At 34.5% G+C, this 22,373-nt stretch overlaps 1 protein-coding gene across 1 annotated transcript in view; it reads left to right on the top strand.

The window, feature by feature from the left end:
* The window catches only part of DOCK7 (dedicator of cytokinesis 7), a 281,812-nt gene that overhangs the window by 234,261 nt on the left and 25,178 nt on the right, over positions 1-22,373 (top strand). Inside the window, exons 41-48 of the mRNA XM_007959115.2 lie at positions 316-459; positions 3,105-3,236; positions 4,753-4,767; positions 12,621-12,746; positions 15,329-15,418; positions 15,543-15,779; positions 19,514-19,657; positions 20,778-20,884. Coding sequence (XP_007957306.2) covers positions 316-459; positions 3,105-3,236; positions 4,753-4,767; positions 12,621-12,746; positions 15,329-15,418; positions 15,543-15,779; positions 19,514-19,657; positions 20,778-20,884 — 995 coding nt within the window. The remainder of the gene's footprint in view (positions 1-315; positions 460-3,104; positions 3,237-4,752; positions 4,768-12,620; positions 12,747-15,328; positions 15,419-15,542; positions 15,780-19,513; positions 19,658-20,777; positions 20,885-22,373) is intronic.

Genomic DNA, 22,373 nt, shown 5'->3' with positions numbered 1-22,373 from the left:
TAAGTAAATCTAGAGAAAGAAAACGCTTTACAAATCTTCTTTAATGTCCTGTATCATATCAGTTTTTTTCTTATCATATAATTTTTCTTAATTTTCTTTCTCACAACGTTTTATTAATGGAAAAGTTACCTGGGCAGTATTGTTCCCATTTGGCGATTCATCTTTTACCTTTACATCAAATAGCATTATTATTATTATTATTACTTTTAACCTACACTGAGAGTCATAATTTATCTTCAGTTACATCTTTCAATACATTTTTCATGCTAGGAGAGTATTGCTATTTTACAATTTTTCATTTTTTTTTTCTGCTAGAATATTTCATCTAATGTTTTAGAAGAGTCTGCAGTCTCAGATGATGTGGTTTCTCCAGATGAAGAAGGTATCTGCTCTGGAAAGTACTTTACTGAGTCAGGACTTGTGGGATTACTGGAACAAGCAGCTGCTTCTTTCTCCATGGTAGATAACTGTTGTTAATTCTCCTTCCAGTTTCATACCTCTGAATTACCAGTGACATGTGTATTTATGCTCTCTGCCTTATGACCCTGCTTTACCATTAAGATACTTTTCTGTGGGTACCTTAAGTTCCTTTCTCTTTAAATTCATCATTTCTTAAACCTTTTTTTCTTAATAGCTATCATTTTCCCATTGTTTCTCATTTCCTTGTTTATGAAATAGCATTTATCTGCAACAGATATTTTATTGATTCACAAAACTTTCACCACCAAACATTTTCTGACATTTTAAAATGAAAAAACAAAACAAAATGGAAAAATTCTGGGTAATTTAGGTTCCTGTTTGGATGGATGAACATGGCTCTGTGGCTCTAGAAATAGAGATTGTCCATTGGATGAAAGAGAGGATCTTTTGAGTGCATTGCCGTGGTGCCCAGGAAAGTTGTGGCCACTCATCGCATTGGTTGCTTACCTACTGTATTAGGTATTTAGGCCTGGAGCTTACTGTCAGGAGTTTAATGAACTATATCCTGGATCACTTGCCTGACCTTCCTTACCATCCCCCAACCTTTGTACTTGCCTCATTTATATGTCATCAAGAGATGCAGTCTGGTGAAGCGTACTCAAGGTATATATTAGAGAAAGGAAAGATAGCTATGGCTTACCTCCTTGAACCATGGTGAAAGGGTTACCTATGTTCTCTTTTATGATACATGTTCAGTGTCCCAACATCAAAGTTTAATAGACAGTGAAGTTCATGTAGGATAAGAGGAAGCTTGAAGAATATGCAATCCTGCCCTCTTTCCCAATGCTCTACTACTGGAAATGAGTTGTTTCTTCCCCTTGTTATTACCCCTAACCTGGAGTATATTTGTTAATGGCATAGATTCTGAAGCCATACTGCCAGAGTTCAAATCCCACCCCTGCTGCCTTAGTAGCTGTATCACTTTGGGTACCAGTTAACATAGTAACTCCTCACTTTTCTTCCCAATTAAATGCATTTAGAAATAGTACGTACATCACAAGATTGGTGTCAGCATTAAATGAGTTAATATATATAAAGTGGTTATCGCAATGCCTGACTTGCTAACTTAATGCTCGGTTTGCCATTATCATCATCCTCATCATTATTGTCACCTCAAACCATCCCATTTAAATATAATGATTCTGAAGCTATAAACATGTTTTTCCAAACTTAAAATGTAAGATACTGGTACTCTTAAAGTTTCTTGCCTCTTGAAGACCTTGATTGTCCTAGTTTCTCCCCTAGATTTCTGCACTGTGAGTTTTAACTTAACTGGTCTGAACTAGCAGGAGAAGCTATGTTTTGCTGTTTATGGACTATTTTAATAAATATATATTGTATGTGTGTGTGTGTATGATTTTAACAGTGCAAAGTAGTGAATTTAGATGGGAAACACTGTTCTGGGTTATAGAATGAACTCAGCTGCTAACTGAAAGCTTGGAGGTTTGAGTCCACCAAGAGACATCCTGGAAGAAAGACCTGGTAGTCTACTTTAGAGAAATCAGCCATTAAAAACTATGGAACCTGGTTCTACTTTGACACATGTGGGGTCATCATGAGTAAACATTGACTTGATGGCAGCTGGTGGTTTATAATTATAGATCATATTCTTTTCTAATTAATCTGTTTAATCTTAGTGAAAATAATTCCTGGGGCGTTTTAGTTACATTTCATTACTACAGCTATATTATTGCTTAAATTTATTCCTGTCATCTGATGAGGAAATGTAAAGATATGATGGTTTCCTTGGGAAAATATGTTTGCTAATTTGTGAGGCAATGGGAACTCTATGACTTTTGGACAACATCTCTCTCTTCCCTTGCTACATCCATCAATTCATTATTAAGAATTAGGGAGTGGAGCAGTAGTACAAACACATCTGTTGTTATGTGCCGTCGAGTCGGACCCTACTTATAGTAAACCCTCCTTGGGTTTCTGAGGCAGTATCACTACGGAAGTAGATTGCCCCATCTTCCTTCCGAGGAGTGGCTGGTGGGTTTGAACTGCCAGCCTTCTGGTTAGCAGTCAAATGCCTTAGGCACTATGCTACCAGAGCTCCCACAAACACATCTAGTCCATGACAATCATTAGCCAACCACTGGCCAGCTAGAAGAAAATAATGATGGCTCAAAATCTCTTCAAGTTTGAAGATCAGTGATTTCTCCACAGATTTCATAATTTGAGGAATGTCTATACCAATTTATTATTTCAGAAAAGTAAAGGATTTTGGTTTGTTTATAATTTTAAATTTGATTTTGATTTTCCAGGAGGCCACAGGTTATCTGATTATAGGAGAAGTTGGTATTTGTGACAGTGTAATAACTGGATTTTATTTCTCTGCTTAAAATTGATCTCTTTAAAAATTTGTATGCATGTATATGTATATATGCATATATCCATCTATACAGAAGAGAATATACATTCTGCAAACTTTTTTTTTTAAATTAAGGCTTAATGAAATTAAAACATTAGTGTTTCCACAATTTTTTTTTTTTTTTTGGTCCTATTGAAAAACCTTCAGTGGTATTGTCTTAGTAGAAATGTTGTGAATTTATAAATTGTAATTATTTTACTTTCTTATTGATGCAAAAGAAAGCAACATCTTACAAAAATTATTCTTATAGGCTGGCATGTATGAAGCAGTCAATGAGGTTTATAAAGTACTGATTCCTATTCATGAAGCTAATAGGGATGCGAAGAAACTATCCACGATTCATGGTAAACTTCAAGAAGCATTCAGCAAAATTGTTCATCAGGTAATGATTCCAATTTATAGCTTTAGTATAAATGACAAAAAGTGTGTGAAAGCCTGGATGTTGCTTCTACTGATGTCAAACTCGATCCCCTGAGATGAACATTTTAATCAGATTATTGATGAGCAATGTAAAAATGATGGTTCATGATCAAAGCAAGACTTATTAATACAAAATGGATTTACTTGTAGTAGATTATGATCATCATAAACTTTTCACATAGCCCTCTCCTTTTTAAAGATTATTATTGGTTAGTAAATTTTTTTAAATTATTAGATGGTTTTTGTTTCTCTGTTGGTTATAATTCAGAATCTGATTTTTAAGTTGATTTGTATTCCTTTGCTGTCAAAAAAAGTTTTAGTATTTAACTTCTCATTAAAAGATGAGAAAGTTTATAAATTCCTAATATTTCTAATGAATTCAACTGAATTTTAACTTTTTCCTAGATGTTGCATTCAGTTGGTCTTTGATATATTTCTAGTATGAAAAACACTTAGTGAAAATAATGAATAAAAAGGTTCCTCTGTGTATTTGATTATAATGATATGATTCAGTATTTGATTTTCATAGTTCATTATGGAATCCAAGTATTATCACCAAAATTAAAATTAAACTAAACTGGTTTAAAAATTAATTGGGTTACTAGCAAATTATTTCCCTGAAACTCAGTCTTTGGCTCCATTGAAATACTGTGAAATAATCCTGTTGAGCCTTCTCTTTCTCTCTTTCCTATCCCTTCCCTGCAGTGCTGCTGCCATTATCTAAAAGGAAGTGGAGTACTGATTATTCACTTCCATATTCAGTGCTAGTCCAACTTTATTGTCTCTCAGCTTAACCTCCCCTTTCTTGCCGTGGGCTAAGCTTGTTCTAGAAGAATTGATACAATCTGAACAACTAACAATCTTAAGATAGGGCTACTATACTGCTAAGCCAGAATTTTACTGCCATCTACTAAAATAGTGAAGTTGCAAGAGATTTATTAGGTTTCATGATCATAACAGGTGATCTTTTTATAATCAATTATATGTGCACTGTGAAAGAAACCTCATCCCAGCCTCTGTAGCTCTAAATAGAAAATGATATATGTCAGGTCTGAAAAGTTGAGAGTTATTAGTTTCTAACGAACTTTTATTCATTTGTGTTAATGGCACTTGAGCAAAATTGCAATTTGTATTCCAGTTTAATCTGGTTAGTTCAGTGATGTGCAATTAACTTTAGAGATCTAATGCAGAAACGGAGCAAGCAGCTGGCTCATTCCTCAAAATTTGTATTTACACTTCTTGAAATATTTTAATGGTAAAAGTATAGCTACTACATTTTGAACAACAAATTTATAAAATCACAGATTTTAAATGAAAGAATATGGTGTTTGAAGTATCCTGGTGCCTTTTATTCATGGAGAGTAATTTGTGGTATATGGTACCTTATACTACTGAACTTCCTTTGGCCTTTTTGTTCTTTTTAAACAGTTTTTTTTTTTTTTTTATGACTTGCCCTTTTTTTACTTTTTATTATACAGAGTACTGGCTGGGAGGTAGGTAACATTTTAGTTAGTTCAAGACACTAATAGATTGATTTGACCAGATTTCTTATGCCAATGCTTTGCCCACATGTGCTAGCTGTGGGCGTTCTGTTGCTATCTGCTATCAACTGAATTCATTAACCAAAGAAATTTTGTTAAAATACTGTAAGTTATTTTAAGAAATTTATTATTAAGAGGTTGTAGGCAGTGCATGGAAATCGATATGTTACACTAATGAGATTCTTTGGTAAATGAGCCACTTTGTCATCACTTCAGTTTGTTTTTATCCTTTAAAGCATTTTCTTTCATCAACATTTACACACAGATTTCTTTTTTTAACCATGTTGTCTCACCTCATCGTACAGAGGTCGATTTATGTGTTATTGCTCAGAGGTGCAAACAGAAAATACTGTATTTCATCTATTCTAAGATGCCATCAGTTGTAAGATGTACAATTTCATGTAACGCTAAGAAAAAAGAAAAAGTCCCATGTATTAAACAAGGATATCCTTTAAGCTGAAAGATGAATACCAATTACAGGGATATTAAAATGTGGTAAAAATTGTGTATCTTAGAATTGATAAAATACTGTGTTAATTTACATTTACTTTTCTTCATCTTGAGTATAAGCTCTGCTGAGGAAAGAAATTCACTCTTGGTCATTTAAATTGTGTTGGGGGAGAGGATGAAGAACTTCAGAGAATTTGAAATTTAATTTGACCTCATAACAGTTTTTAAAAGTATGTTATTGTTTAATGAAGACTATCTGTGCTTTCTTTCTTATAGTAGTTAGGCTGGAAAAGTTATGTATAAATCAGATCTTATTTGAAAAATACCAGTTGATTACCATAGCTTAAAATTTTTTTGTAAAGGAAGAGAATTCTATAAAATATGCCTTAATTTATTTTAATGAGGTAAACCAAAGAAAGTATTACTAAATCAGGTTTGTTTAAAACTAGGTATATTTGCAAAGTTGTCTGCTTTGCCTCTCACTTTTCAATTAGGTTTGTAGTGATTCAATGCTTAGACTTCATCTGTCTGCTTTTCATAGCAAACCTTGTTTGGAGTCCCAAAGAGAAAAGATTAGGAATAAATGTTGCTATTGAGTTTATTTCATTTCTGAATTAGTACTCACCTTTTGCTTTTCTTCATATGAAGACAGTGCTTTTATATCTATCTTACGTCTCCAGATTAAGTGTCTGTGACCTTATTAATATGTAAGCACTCATTTCTATGGCCCAATGAAAACTTTGTAAAGGGACTTCCCAAGATTTCCTATGAGTGATAAAGTTCCTTATGGATTTCCTAACATGAAAAAGAATTAGCTGAGAATTAGGCATAAAAGAATATAATGAAACCTCTGAGCAGTTTATTAGTAGTCTGCTTGATGCTAAATCGACCCCTGAAAGGTATAATTTTCACTGGTATGACATTAATATCATTCTGTCATCATGTGTATTGCATGGTAAAAGCTGCACAGACTTTATTTTCTTGTTTATATTCGTGTCACTACCTTTTACTGGGACTTTAGCTTTATAGCTGCTAAATTTGTTGCACGCTTATATTTTGCTTTTCTCTTGTAAAACTTTAATGGATGCTTGCATTTTAAAGATGTGTTTGCTACCATTTGCTGCTTATTTGTTTTGAAATTTTCCTAATTAAAATGCTTTCTGTTTTCTCTTCTCTTGCCCCTGGTTGCTGACCCTACTCCCTACTTTTACTATTGTCTATTGTGGTAAGTTCCTACCTTGTGAATATTTTTCTTTTTGACTCTGTATAAACTCCAGTAATTTCATTTTATCTAAAAGCTATGCCAACAAATTTCCTAGGATTCTTATAGAACTCTTACTGGATTGAAATCCAGTGAGGATAATTTACTCATTGTAGAAAGGCTTCTTGAATTGGTAACTTACTTTCTGACTTAGAGGAAAAGCTTTCCTTGGCTTATATAATAGCAGTGTATTTCTGCATTTGGTACAGATTATTTGAGTTGGCAAAGCTTTGTAGGTGTGTGTGTGTGTGTGTGCGTGTCTGTTCATGTGCACACGTGCATTTGTATGCACACATGCAAAATATAACTCTAAAACTTAGTGCTTACCAATTTGATAAGTGTTTTACCATGCAAAATAAACAAATCATGAACCTTTCATGAATCATGGTGGCTATTACTTGCTCTGCCAGTTTTAGTTCCTTAATAGCTGTCTAGTGTTCACTTTTATTATTTCTCTTTATTAAAAGCCCTTTTGTTATTTTGAAATAATAGCAAATAAAGTATATTTTAATAATTTCTATCTTTTTATTGTATTTTTAATTATTTTTTGAAAAAAGACAAATGTTGAATTTCTATATGGAAAGTTTTTAGAACCATTTCATACTTTGTGTATGTATTTTTTTGTTTTAAAAAATACGTTTATTTATCAAATAGTGATGGATTTTATAATCAGAAATAGACTAATACAAGTTTAAATTTTTCAGAAAAATTAGTCCTTAAATATTAATAACAGGTAACAGTCCTTTGATACTGAATTTTTTTTCTTTCCTGAAAGATTACAATATATTTCTTCAATGGGAATACTGTCATCCTAGTAGACATGTCTCAGAGTTTCTAGAAAGCCTAGAGAAGATGAGCTTAGCTTTGTTGATGTTAACTCTCTCTTCTGAGTAGCTAAAGAAATGTGGGGTGTCCTAACCCTTGAAATTAAAGTCATTCAAAATGACTAGGTCTTATCTCTTGTCATTGAACTGGATGGACAGGAATATGAACCAGTATTTTAGTTTTTATATGATCAGAAATACTGACCATACTTCTTGCTTACTGACCTCTCTTGAATTCTTACATGATTTAGTACACACTAAAGCTGAAAGAGATAAAGTAACTTATCTGAGCATGTAAAAAGTAAAGCAGAATTAGAAACAGCAAATTAAAATTGGGGGGTTGGGGCTTTGAAAGCTAGGTATGAAAAAAAATTCTAAGAGTATAGCACATAATTAAGGAGTGTTGGTAGAGCATTGGTGAAGTGCTTGGCTGTTAACTGAAAAGTCGATGGTTCGAACCCACCAGCCACTCCATGGGAGAAAAGACTTGGCAATCTGTTCCCATAAAGATTACAGCCTGGAAATCTTATGGGGTAGTTCTACTCTGTCTTATAGGGTCACTATAAGTTAGAATCAGCTTGATGACACAACAAGAGCATAATCAGAAGTATTTTGAAGCACTTACATGGAATCCTGTGATATTCTAAAGAAGAAATGAAAACTGTAGATATGAAATAAGGTGCTCTGGTAGTATAGTGGTTAAGGCATTTGGCTGCTAACCAGAAGGTCGGTGGTTCAAACCCACCAGCTACTCCATGGAAGAAAGATCGGGAGATCTGCTTCCGTAAAGATTTATAGCCTTGTAAATCCATTGGGGATTTCTGTGAGTCAGAATCAGCTTGATGGTACTGAATTTGGAGTTCTGAGGTATAAAACAACCAAAAGCCTTTCTCAGGAAGATGAAGTTAGATTTGAGGAAAATACAGTAAGTAGGAAGAAACTTACTATTTCTAGAAAGAGATACTTTCCAGTTTTTGGTGAGTCCCTGATAATTGGTATAAACTTAGGACTGAGCACTTGATGAGATATGCCATACATTTCATGTTCTGCCCCTTTGAAGAGAAAAAGATATGGAAATTTACTCCTACATGATAGTAAATATGACTTTTTTTTTTCCCCTGGACTAGGATATATAGTAGTCAAAATTGAATTTCTGATAAGAAGTGGAGTAGGATATATCTTAGAAGAATCTTTACACTGGAATATACAGGAAGGAGATGTAAACATGCAGAAACAATTACAACAGAGAAACATGCTGTAATACAGAGAAAGATACAAACCACAGGGAAAGAGATACCCAGTAATTATTAAGGAAAAACATCAGAGAAGTAGAAGGTGGTTTGAGAAATCATACTAAATATCCTAGTGTGTGCGTGTAGAGCAGTAGTGTGTGGGAAGCATTCAGCTTAATTTAGATCTTAGATTCAGGTGTTAAATATTGTGGTTGAACTCTCACCTTCACCAATTACCAACACTGTGACCCTTGGGCAAGTTATGTTTATGCATTTACAAAATGAGGATGAAAATTATGGAATTTATAAGGTTGTGATAAGAATTGACAGTGTATGTAACTGATTAGCTAATATCTGACATGTAGTAAGTACTCAAAAAATGTTGGAGATCATTATTTTTGTTGTTACTATGATGGTTATCATCATTATTATTATGACTACTATTACATAAAATCTTAACACAATTTGATTGATAAAATCCAACATGTGTTCCAAAGTTGGGATCTGTAACTGATAATGAACCAGTAAAGCTGAATGTGCTCTTTAAGAAGAATAGATCTAATAATAGATTGCCTATATGGAACTCAGTTAACTTGAAGAAAATATAGTGCACAACATTTGGGTGAGAATAAATGATGTCATTGTGGAAATACACAACTAGCCCAACAGAATGTTTCTTACTAAATAAAGATTACAAAACTAGAACTTTCTTACTAAATAAAGATTACAAAACTAGAACAGACTTCAGCAATTTAGAGACATGTTAAATGGATTTGCACAAACCCTTGTGGCAGCGTAGGTAAGAGCTTGGCTGCTAACCAAAAGTTCGGCAGTTCAAACCCACCAACCTCTCCACTGAGGAAAGGTGTAGCTGTCTGCTTCCATAAAGATAACATCCTTGACAATACTGTGGGGCACTTCTACTCTGTCCTACAGGATTGGTACAAGTCACAAATGACTCAGTGGTAACAGGTTTAGGGTTAAATGGATTTACTTGTCTGAGACACGTTCCATTGCCCAGAAGATTGTAGAAGCAATAAATAAAACTATTAGGGAAGAATAATAATCTGAAGTATGAGAGTAATGTGAAGTTTAGAAAGAATTCATAATAGCAAAGCAAAGTAATGCTAGAGAAACATAAAATATTATTGGAAAGTGTATTTTTTTCCCTTTAATTCAAAGGAAAAAATGATAATCATTCTGTGGTCCAAAACTGAAGAAGAAATAAAGATGAAGCTATGTTTTGCTAAAAGATGTGATGATGTGATTATCATGACCTGCATAGGGCCAGTAAGTAGTTCCACGCTAGAAAACTTTTTCTCAATTTTAAGTAAATTTACTCAAGCCTTAGCCTTCCCACTTCTCTAGCCTCCTCCCTTACCACTTCCTGTCTCATTCAGTACACACACAAATGTTCATTTGAAATTCCAGTAGTGTCAGACTCCTCTCTGACCTTATCTCCTCCTATTTTCTCCCGTTGGATACTCAGCTGCAGTCACGCTGGCCACTCTCCTTTTCCTCAGATACATTAAGCAGGCTCCTGCCATGGAGCCTCTGCACTGGCTATTTCCTTTGCCTGGAATGCACTTCTCTAGATTCTCCTGAATACCCATAACTAACTCTCTCATCTCTGTGCCTTTGTTCAGATGTCACCTTGATGAGACCTACGCTAATCCTCTCTTCAATTGCTACCTCCTCCCAGGCCTCCTGATCTTCTAAATACACACAGCAGGATTTAGCACCCTCTAACATACTAATTAATTTGCTTACATATTTTTGGTTTATTATGTCCTAAGATGTAGGAGTCTTTTTTTCTTCTGTTCACTGATTTATCACAAATGCTACAACAGTTTGCTGACACATAGTAGGCACTCAGTACATATTTATTGAATGAATGAATGCTTTCCTTCACATACATTCTGTTTCATGACCTTATATCTTATTTTTTTTTCCTCCTCTGCTGAAATGGACTTTCCTTCTCTCCACATCACTTGGCCAATTCTTTTGAGTTATAGGACCCTGTTTTTGTGTCACCTCTTCTGTGACCCGCTTCTATCAGGATTTATCGTTCCTTTCTTGATACTTTTTGTTTTGTACGTACTAATAAAGCACATACTGTAATTATTTGAACATATATCTAACTTTCTTCAGTTCCTTGGTAGTAAAAAAAAAAAGTCTTACTTATCTTCATTTTTCTATTACTGAGGATAAAGAATGAGTAACACATACTAAGTACTCAATAAATTTTTTCCTTGAACTGAATGTCAATATGCGAAAGGATGTAAGAAGAGTTTAAAATGGCTGCTCAGTAACTATTTCAGTTTTAAGCTACATTAATAAAATTCAGTATCTGATCCAGGGAGCCAGTAAACCCACTGATACCTTCACAGATTGGATCACATCAGCAGTATTGAATCCGTTTCTGGGATATACCACACTTTAAAAAGTTAATATTGACAAACTAATAAAATGCAAAGAAGATAGTAATTCCTGTCATGTCAGGATTGGTAGAGAACAGGAAAGCTTAGCTAATGGAAACAAATTTTAACCTGTCTTCAATTATTTGAAGGCCCATGATGTTAAGAAATTAGTAGTATATACTATAGTGTTTTAAACTGAAAACCTCTGAAAGGGTTACAGCCTGAATAATATTTTAATATTGGCTGTTTTTAAAAGTAGCAATGTATGTATGTATATGACATTTTGAAAATGAAAATAACAAATTACTAATTTTCTCAGATTGCCTATGCAATTACTCCATTCCTTGATTATGTCAAATTTTACTGTTACGATACTGTTCTATTGGCTTATTGATGGCTTAATTGGAATTTTGGTTGAATCCATCTGGAGATTTCATTCATTGTGGAAATCAGTTAATCATATAGCTTATTGTTAAATTTTGAAATAAAATAATTGTGGAAAGTGTGTGTGTGGATGTGCACGCACATACACACGTTTTAGATTACAAACCTCCAGTTTCTTTAGTTCCAAAGACATTTTTCTTTAAAACTTTACTTCTACAAATAAGACAAAAATATGGAGGGTTTTTTTTGTAATCACTGTACTCTTTAATTTATTATAATCTCTCGAATTAAGGATCAGTTTCCTGTTTTGCTTAATTACCTGTAACATGTTTGGCTTATTTTACATAGGCTTTCCCTTTCCAAGAAAGAACTCATACTGAAAAAATAAAGCAGATTAGACGTAAAGAGAATTTAGACTTTTAGAAATACTTATGTGTGTCTGTGTATACAGGAGCCACCACAGAGTTCTTCTGAAACAGCTCTGCATCTATCTGAGTTTAAGAATTGTGTAAAACACTTCCAGATATTTTTCTTTATTGAAAAGATTTGTCTTCAAGTTCTTTTTGTGAGAGTTAAGGTGACTGTAGTGTAGTTTGTCCTTGAAATGAATATGTGGTTAATGCATGCAGTGGGTGGTTTGGGAGCTTTAGACTAACCAACTCATCTCAAAAAATTTTTATTATCTTTCATTTGTACGTTTTTTTTTCCTTTCTGCTAAGCTTGTAGTTACTTTTCCACACCTAAATATTTTTATAAGCAGAAGGATACAGATCATAGATTTTTTATGCTTTAGTGCTTCTGAAGGGTCTTGGCATTTAGCGATTGCCTACTTTACGCTGGGTGCTGTGCTTGGCTCCTAATTTTTATGAGGTCATTTTGCTTATGTAAATATATTACATAAAGGCTATTGCTAACCAACAACAAAAAAGTTAATGTTGTTTTTAAAATTTAACTTTATTTCTTGTGCTCTCATTTTAGAACAGTTAAAATATAGTGCATGTTATTCCAAAAATCATTTTGTGTGATAAGAAAAATAATTTATCTCAATTGTGTGGATTTAAAACATACAGAAATACGTACTTTTACTTCACTTAAGAAATAATGAACTAGTTAAATTTTCATTTAAATTTTTTTGCAATGATTAGGAATTTTACACTATAGCAGTCTAAGCATAATGTAAAGAAAAATACATTACATTAACATTTCTTCATTCTCCTAAACCTAGGATGGTAAGCGGATGTTTGGCACCTATTTTCGTGTTGGTTTTTATGGAACCAAGTTCGGGGATTTGGATGAACAAGAATTTGTTTACAAGGAGCCTGCAATAACCAAACTTGCAGAGATATCTCACAGATTGGAGGTGAATGCTGTGATGGTTCATAACATATCATCTTTAATTTGTATTCTCTGTGATGAATACAAATGAGCTCTGGTGGTGCAGTGGTTAAAGCATTCAGCTGCTAACCAAAAGGTCAGCAGTTCAAACCCACTAGCTGCTCCATGGGAGAAAGATGTGGCAGTTTGCATCTGTAAAGATTTACAGCCCTGGAAACCCTAAGGGGCAGTTCTACTCTGTCTTATAGGGTCCCTATGAGTTGGAATCGAGTCGATGGCAGTGGGTTTGACTTTGGTTTTATGACTAGAAGGAGCCCTTGTGGCACAGTGGTTGAAGAGTTTGGATGCTAACCAAAAGTTTGGCAGTTCAAACCACCAGCTCCATGGGAAAAAGATGTGACAGTCTACTTCTGTAAAGATATGCAGCCTTGGAAACCCTATAGGGCAGTTCTACTCTGCTCTGTAGGATCTCTGTGAGTCAGAATTGACTTGACAGCAGTGGGTTTTCTGTTTGTTTGCTTGTTTTGGTTTATGATGAATATATTTGCAGATCTAGATCTAATCATTTAATATGCCAAATCTTGCCACAAATAGCCTTACTCCTTTAGAGGATATGGGATTTTGATGGGTACAGTCATACTCTTGCAAATCCTTATAGTATCTTTTATGGCAAAAGTAAAGTAATAATATTATTAACTTTATTTTTTTGAAGCTTTTTTTCCCACACATGTTTTAGAAAGCCCGTATCCCTTAGAATTCCTGTGATTTACAGAGAAATGCATAGTATTATCTACTCTCTCTCTCTCTCTCTCTCTCTCTATATATATATATATATATATATTTAAAAAGGCATTATTATGAACTAGCAGCTAATGATGTAACTAGAACTGGAACTCCAAGAAATTTCTGACCAAGTGCATTGTTTCTTTGGCTTAACTGGTTCCCAGCAAGATACCTTTAGAACTTTAAAACCTGAAATCAGACCTTAAAAACACCTCCTAGAATCTCTTAACATTTATAACTTCTTAATTTTCACTGTAAATGATTGATTGCTTTTCATATTTATCAGGTTAACCAGTCTTTTCTGTTATAGTAATTCCCTCCAGCCTTTGTCTATTCTTTTTTTGTTTGTTTTTTAGAAATTAAAATTTTTATGGAAGGAATAAAATAATTTTGCAATGGGGAGATGTTTACAGACATCCATGCTAGATGTCAGAAGTCTCTATTCTTGCTACTCCTAAATGTGGCCCATGAATCAGAAGCATTGGAATCACCTGGGAGATGGTTTAAAATGTAGATTCAGCCATTCTGAATCAAAATCTGCGTTTTCACAAGATCCCCAGGTGATTTCTGTTCACATGAAAGCTAGAAGTATTGCTCCAGCTTCTTTTTATTCTCAACTCATGTTAATTTCTTGAATGTTAATATTCTTACTGATCACTTCACTGGGCTCAACTTTCATAAATAGCCTGATAGTGGCCTTTTTTCGGAGGAATGTCTTTTTTCTTGGGCTACCATAACAAAATCCACAAAGTGGTGATTCCACAAAGTAAGTGGCTTTAAAGAACAAATTTATTGTCTCTCAGTTCTGGAGTTAGGAGTCCAAATTCAGGGTGTTAGTAGAGCCATGTTCTCTCTCAGTCTGCTGTAGGGGCAGATCCTTTGTTGTCTCTTTCAGGTTTTGGTGGTCCCAGGTATCTCTTGGCATTCTTGCCTTATAGATATCTTTACATGGCATCTTCGCCCTGTATGACTCTATCTCCCTCTCTGTTGTCCCCTTCTATGAGACACAATCAGAAGGAATTGGGACCTACTCTACTCTGGTGAGATCTCCTTAACTGATACAGTTTTCAATGAAAGACTTTATTTCCAAACAAGGTCATGGGCACAGGGATTAGGACTTAAACATATTTGGGGGAGTGGAGTAGGGGCAAAATTCAATCCAAGGGGCTAGGTAAATCTTGAGAAATATTCATTGAATAAGACAGTGTCTCCCAAACTGACCCAATCATAAAAATTACCTTTGAGGTGTGGGTTCTCTTTTGATGTTTAATTTTACCTTTTGAATAGCCCTGCCCAGTGTTCTGCTGACTTAGTGTCATATGGAAAAGTCAGTAGGGTTGTTCTTTCAAATATAAATCTATATAAAATCTTAAAATATCACTGCATGTATTTTAAAAATCTGGAATGTTACCTTAAATCATTATTAAAAATGAATACTTAACCCATGATCTGCAAGCAATGAGGCTACAGCAAACTCAATAAAAATGAGATCCTATATGTTAAAGATAATGAGTATGTTTTGTCTTTGCTTTCTGTTCCCTTTTTGTTTTTCTTGAGAAACTCTTGTGGAATCTGGAATTTATAGTGGCTAAAATGTTTTCTTACATACTGTGTTATTTAAAGTGAGGAGATGGTGATTGTTTCAAATGAATATAGACTGAGACCATGCTAATTTGATAGACTAGAATAATGTTTTGAATTATTGGCATGGAGGTACAAGAACTTACTAAGTGACCTGATTTTCTCAGGAGTCCCCATCAGAGACTTTCTCTGTTTCCTAATTCTGTTAACTTCATGTAAAATTTTTTTACCCCTTTATTGTAGGGGTTTTATGGAGAAAGATTTGGAGAGGATGTGGTTGAAGTAATCAAGGATTCTAATCCTGTAGACAAGTGCAAATTGGATCCTAACAAGGTAAGGTTGACTGGATACTAATGGCATATAAGCTTATCTTTGAGATCCTCCATATAATTTTATTTGCGAAAGATTAAATGATGATCTATCAGTAAGGAAATGAAAGACTTTTTTCTTTTCCCAGGCATATATTCAGATTACCTATGTGGAGCCATACTTTGATACGTATGAGATGAAGGACAGAATCACATATTTTGATAAAAATTATAATCTTCGCCGTTTCATGTACTGTACACCCTTCACTTTAGATGGTCGTGCCCATGGGGAACTTCATGAACAGTTCAAGCGGAAGACCATTCTGACCACTTCACATGCCTTTCCTTATATTAAAACAAGGGTCAATGTTACTCACAAAGAGGAGGTAAGTCCGAAAAAAAAAACAAAGTGAACAGATGAATTGCCATCGAGTCAGTTGTTACTCACAGCAGTCCTATGTGTGCAAAGTAGAACTGCTCTCCATTGGGTTTTCAAGGCTGTGCCCTTTCAGAAGCAGATTAACAGAGCTTGCTTTTGAGGTGTCTCTGGGTGCATTTGAACTGCCAACCTTTGGGTTGGTCATCAAACACTTAACCATTTGTGCCATGTATGAACTCCTCAATTGGGGAAATAGGAATGAGTGAATCAATATATCAGCTAACAACATGATGTAACAGAGATAGGTGTCATCCCTCACGACATTAACATAGTAGAACTTTACCCAGTTTTGAGTCATTTCATTTTTACTTTTTTTTCTCAGCCCCTGGTTCCCTCTGAGCTTATGAGTTTTTTCTTTTAATGTTTGTTTATTTTTATAAATTAATAGACTTTATTTTTTCAGAGCAGTTTGAAGTTTATAGACTATTAAGCATATGGTACAGAGCATTCACATATATCTATCCCTTGTTCCCCCATTCACAGATTCCCTATTATTAGTACCTTTCATTAGTCTGATATGTATGTTACAATTGATATACCAGTATTAATACATTATTATTATTAACTGAAGTTCAGTTTACCTTAGGGTTCACCTTTTGTGTTATATAGTTCTCTGGGTTTTGATGAATGCATACCTTGTACCCACAATTACAATATCATACAAAATCATTTCATTGCTCTAAAAATCCCATGCATCATCTATTTATCACCTGACTCCTGGCAATAAGTAATCTTTTTATTGTCTCTGTAGAGTTCCCTTCTCTAGAATGTTATATAGTTGAAATTGCAATATGTAGCTTTTCAGACTGGGTTCTTTCTTCCACTAAGCAATATACATTTGAGTTTCTTCCATTGTGTATTTGTGGCTACATAGCTCATTTCTTTTTATCCTTAAATAATAATGCATTGTATAGATGTAGCAGTTTGTTTATCCATTCATCTTTGAATAGCATCCTGGTTCCTTCTTATTTGGGCAGTTATGATAGATATGCTATAAACATTTGTGTTTATAACTTATGAAAACATAAGTTTTCAGCTCATTTGTGTACATAGTTAGGAGTGTGATTCGGGTATCACATGGTAATACTATGTTTAGTTTTGTTAAAAACTGCCAAACTATTTCCAAAGTGACTATACCATCTTATATTCCCACCATCAATGAATGAGAGTTCCTGTTGTTTGCCAGCATTTGGTATTGTCAGTGTTTAGACTTTAGCCATTGCAGTAGGTAGGTAGTGGCATCTCGTGATTTTAATTTGCATTTCTATAATGATTTATGGAGGATCTGTGGTAGCGTAATGCCTAAGGCACTTGACTGCTAACTGAAAGGCTAGCGGTTCAAACCCAGCAGCCACTCCTCAGAAGGAAGGTTGGGCAATCTACTTCCATAGTGATACCACCTCAGAAACCCTAGGAGGGGTCACTATGAGTTGGGTCCAACTCGACGGCACAGAACAACAACAACAATGATTTATGGGAGTTCCTGGGTGTTACAAACAGTTAAGGGCTCAGCAGCCAAGTAAAAAGATGATTTTCATCCACCCTGGTGCCTTGGAAGAAAGGCCTGACAAACTACTACTGAGAAATCAGCTATTGAAAACTCTGTGGAGCACATACCTGTTTGGGTATACGTGGGGTAGGTCGTCATGAGTCTAAAGGGACTTGATGACAACAGGTTTACTGATTTACTATGTTGATTATCTTTCATTTACTTATTTTCCATATCTTTGTCTTCTTTGGTAAGCTGTCTGTTCAGATCTTTACCCATTTTCAGTTGTATTGTTTGTTTTCTTATTGTTTTAAGAATTCGTTGTATATTTTGGGAACAAATCATTTATCGGATATGTGTTTCACAGATTTTTTTTGTCTAGTCTGTCTCATTTCATTCTCTTTTACAGACCAGGAGAATTTTATTTTAATAAATTTTCCCTATTTTTTCTTTCGTGATTTTTCTTTAATGCGCTATTTGGGAAGTCATGGCCAAACCTAAAGCCATTTAAATTCACTTCTATGTTTTATTCTAGAAGTATTATAAAAGTTTTCCCTTTTACATTAAGGTTTGTGATCTGTTTTACATTAATTTTTGCAGAAGGTGTAAGATCATTATCTAGATTCATATTTTTCCATGTGGATGTCCAGTTGTTCCAGCACCATTTGTTGGAAAGACTTTTCTTCTCTGTTGGATTGCCATTGTTCCTTTGTAAAAGATCAGTTAACTATACTTGTGTGGATGTATTTCTATGCTTTCTGTTCTGTTCTCCTGATCTATTGGTGATAAAAATTAAAATCTTTGCCATTTCATGTACTGTACACCCTTCACTTTAGATGGTCATGCCCATGGGGAACGACCAGTTCACCAGTGTCGTGCCGTCTTGATCACTATAGTTTTATAGAAAATCTTGAAGTCAGATAATGTGTGTCCTTTGACTGTTCTTCTTTAGTACTGTGTTGGGTATCCTGAGTCTTTTGCCTTTCCATGTAAACTTTAAAATCAGTTTGTCAATATTTGCAAAATATATTGCTAGTATTGGGGTTGTGTTGACTGTATAGATCAAGTTGGGAAGAACTGACATCTTAACATATTGAGTCTTCCCATTCATGAACATGAAATAGGATCTTATTTAGATATTCTTTCATTTGGGATTGCTGGATTAAATGGTATTTCTATTTCCAGCTTTTTAAGGAAGCACCATGCCATTCTCCACAGTGGTTGTACCATTTTATAGTCCTACCAGCAGTATATGAGCGTTCCAATCAGAGTTTTGTAGTTTCCCTCGTATAGATCATGTACATATTTTCTTTTCAGATTCGTTCTTAAATTCTTCATTTTAAAAAAAAATGGTTTTAATGCAAATGGTGTTATATTTTTATTTCAAAATCAAGTTCTCCATTGCTGGTATATAGGAAAGCAATTGACTTTTGTAAATTAATCTCGTATCCTGCATCCTTGGCTATAATCGTTTATTAGTTCCAGGAGTTTTTATATAGATTCTTTGGAATTTTTCTACATAGAGTCATGTCATGTATAAACAAAGACAGTTGTATTTCTTTCTTCCCAGTTTGTATACCTCTTATTTCTCTTTCTTGTCTTATTCCATTAGCTAGGACTTCTAGTACAATGTTGAATAGGAGTGGTTAGGGAAACATTCTTGCCTTGTTCCCGATCTTAAAGAAAAACCATCTAATTTCTCACCATTAAGTCTGATGCTAACTGTAGGTGTTTTTCTAGCTATCTTTCATTAAGATGAGAAAGTTCCTGTGTTCTGAGTTTGCTGAGAGTTTTTTAAATTATGAATGGGTGTTAGATTTTGTCATATGCTTTTTCTGTATGCATTGATATGATCATATAGTTTTTCTTCCTTTAGCCTATTGGTATGATAGATTATATTAACTGATTTTTTAAAGTTGAACCAGCCTTGCATATACAACACTTGCATGAACCACTTATTCATGCTATATAATATTTTTATATAGTATTGGATTTAGTTTGCTGTAATTCAGCTTATGCTTTAAAAGGTTGGTTTTTTTCATTTAGGAATCCAAAGTTTAGAATTTTATTGTTAGATAAAAGTTTATAATTGGACTCTGCTTGTTTCCCAGTTTTAATGTATTATATATAAAGCTTATTAAATAACTTTCCATCAGTACACTGACTTAAGTAATAGGTGTTCCTTCACCCAGATCATCTTGACACCAATTGAGGTTGCTATTGAAGACATGCAGAAGAAGACACAGGAGTTGGCATTTGCAACACATCAGGATCCAGCAGACCCCAAAATGCTTCAGATGGTACTCCAGGGATCTGTAGGCACAACAGTGAATCAGGTCAGTGCTTTCTACTAGCACTATGTGATTTAAGTTATAAATGGAATTTGGAAGAACCTAATTATTATACTTTACAAAGATCACCAATAAGTGCTAAACCAAGTGATAGGATGTGTGTTAGAAGTGGTTGCGGTGTAAATGAAGCTAAACTAAAAAACAAAAGTTTTATTAATACAATCTCAGTTGTTAAGGTAGCAACTGACCTCTGTACTGTGTATGTTTTTCTACTTTTCTGCACTGATCCATTCTATTATAAAGGAATTGATTCACTTAAAATGACCTTTCCTTAAAAAGCTTATACTGAAAGAATGTGATCTACAAAGGAAGGCCTGTTTTCAGAACTATGTAGATGTATGTGAACTCCCACTATCTCTCTATCTTAGATAATCCTTGATACTCCCTTTTCCAGATCTCCTTCACAATGAATAGTAATGATTAAATAAGCAATATGGAATCATTTTGAACAACTCAGTAATATGTAAACACACAATGCTGTTGTTTTGTTCTATATGCATAGGAACTCTCCCCAGTACTGTATCTCTTTTTAGTAGGCTCATTCAGATTCTTTTGCTAATGATAATATTAGGCCTAACCTCAATATTTAGAAATATTCCAAGGTAAAGGGAAATTCAGAAAGGTTTCAGGTAAGATTTCACATAATGTATCTCAACTATTTTTTAGGTTACAAGAACACAGACAAAAAAATTCTCTGCTAAAAGTAAACACCTGAAGGTCTTTACTCCCTAAAAAGACACATGATTTAGAGGCTTTGCCTATAACTTATTCATAAAGGACCATCTTCTTCAAACTCCTAGTGTCAGGAACACATTTAAAATACTGTGGGAAGCTGCATTAACAACATCAAGTGTGATGATCATTGGATTAGCAGATGTAGTTTTATATCTAGGATAAATTAAAGAATGTAACCAACCAATGTAAGAGAAACTGCATTAATGAACAAAATAGTCATTCCTTGAGCTCCTACTCTATTTCTTTAAGGAATGTATTTATAAGTTAATTTCAGTAAATAAGAGTAGGGATTTGACATTAGGAAAAACAATCTTTGTGGTTTTTAGAGAAGAAAAATACACAGTCCTTATTTTATTTTGTTATTTTACAGGGACCACTGGAAGTTGCCCAGGTTTTTCTATCAGAAATACCCAGTGACCCAAAGCTCTTCAGACATCATAATAAACTGCGACTCTGCTTCAAAGATTTTACTAAAAGGTATTCAAGTATTCCTGTATAAAGATCTTCAAATTAAAAATGTTTAATGCTACAGTATGACATAAAAGTCTTAAGGGACCACTGAAAAGAGAAAATATAGGGAAGTGGTTCACAATGAGAAATACTCTATGTATAATTTACTAGTCTTTAGTACCAAATACTTATTCTTTTCCCTACACAGTCTTATTTACATCATATTTTTAGTTTAAAGATTGAGTAAACCAATGCTCAGGGATTTTTCAAAACCAAGAATATTGTTAGACTGTTTGACTTTAGGACTATTTATTCTGAACCTTCAGTGTGTGAGTTTCCACTTCCCTTCCCACAAGAAACATAAAAGCAACAAACTTGGAAGCAAAAGATCTATGTTCACATCCTGACCTTACCATTCTATGTCCTTCTCCATGTCATTTAATCTCTATGATCCTAAGTTTTCTACTCTATAAAGTAAGGATAGTAATATCTACTTCCCACAGGCTGGTTGTGCAAATTAGCTGAAATATAATATACAAGTGTGTTCATAGTTGCCAAGCCTATCCCCAGGTTCAGTGATTCACTAGAAAGACTAATGAAAACAAACAAAAACAAAAAGAAACAATACAAACAACAGTGCCAGCAAGTCCATTCTGACTCATAGCAAGCCCCATTGGATTTCCAAGGCTGTAAATCTTCATGGAAGTAGATTGTCCCATCTTCCTTCCATGGAGTGGCTGATGGGTTTGAATCACCAACCTTCTGGTTAGAAGCCAAAAATTCCTTACCCACTATGTCACCAGAGGTCCTTAGGAAGACTAGTATAACTCAGCATATAGTGGTACTCAGGGCAAATATTTATTACAGTGAAAGGATGCAAAACAAAATCAGCAAAGGGAAAAGGTACATGGGATGTAGTCTGGAGGAAACTAGGCATGAACTTCTAAGAGTTCTCAGTGGAGTCACACAGGGTGTGCTTAATTCCTTCAGCAATAACTTAAGACAACGTGTAAAATTGTCTATCAGGGAAGCTCATTGGAGACTCGGTGCCCAGGGTTTTTACTGGAAATGTGTCACGTAGTCATCCTCTGACTGACAGATACCAAAATTCCAGACCTCCAAAAGAAAAACAGGAATTCAACATAAACGATACTATTTTTATAAACAGTTCAGGCATTGTAAGCCACTCTTATCAATTCTGGAAATGATGGGAACCTTCCTTCAATCTAAATTTGCAGATGCTAGCTGTGGTATGGTAAATTACCTGGTATGGCTCTTCTAGCCATGTTGTTGTTGTTGTTAGGTGCTGTCGACTCGTCTCCGACTCATAGTGACCCCATGCACAGCAGAACGAAACACTGCCCGATCCCATGCCAGCTCCATGATCCCTGCTATACTTGAGCCCATCATCGCAGCCACAGTGTCAATCCATCTCGTTGAAGGCCTCCCCCTCTTTCGTCGACCCTCCACCTAACCAAGCATGACGTCTTTCTCCAGGGAATGGTCCTTTCTGACA

The sequence above is a fragment of the Orycteropus afer genome, unplaced genomic scaffold, assembly GCF_000298275.1.
Source record: "Orycteropus afer afer isolate SDZICR_OR568_19922 unplaced genomic scaffold, OryAfe1.0 scaffold00016, whole genome shotgun sequence".
NCBI lineage: Eukaryota > Metazoa > Chordata > Mammalia > Tubulidentata > Orycteropodidae > Orycteropus > Orycteropus afer.
The sequence above is the reverse complement of the archived record's forward strand: the minus strand, read 5'-3'. Positions and strand labels throughout refer to the sequence as shown.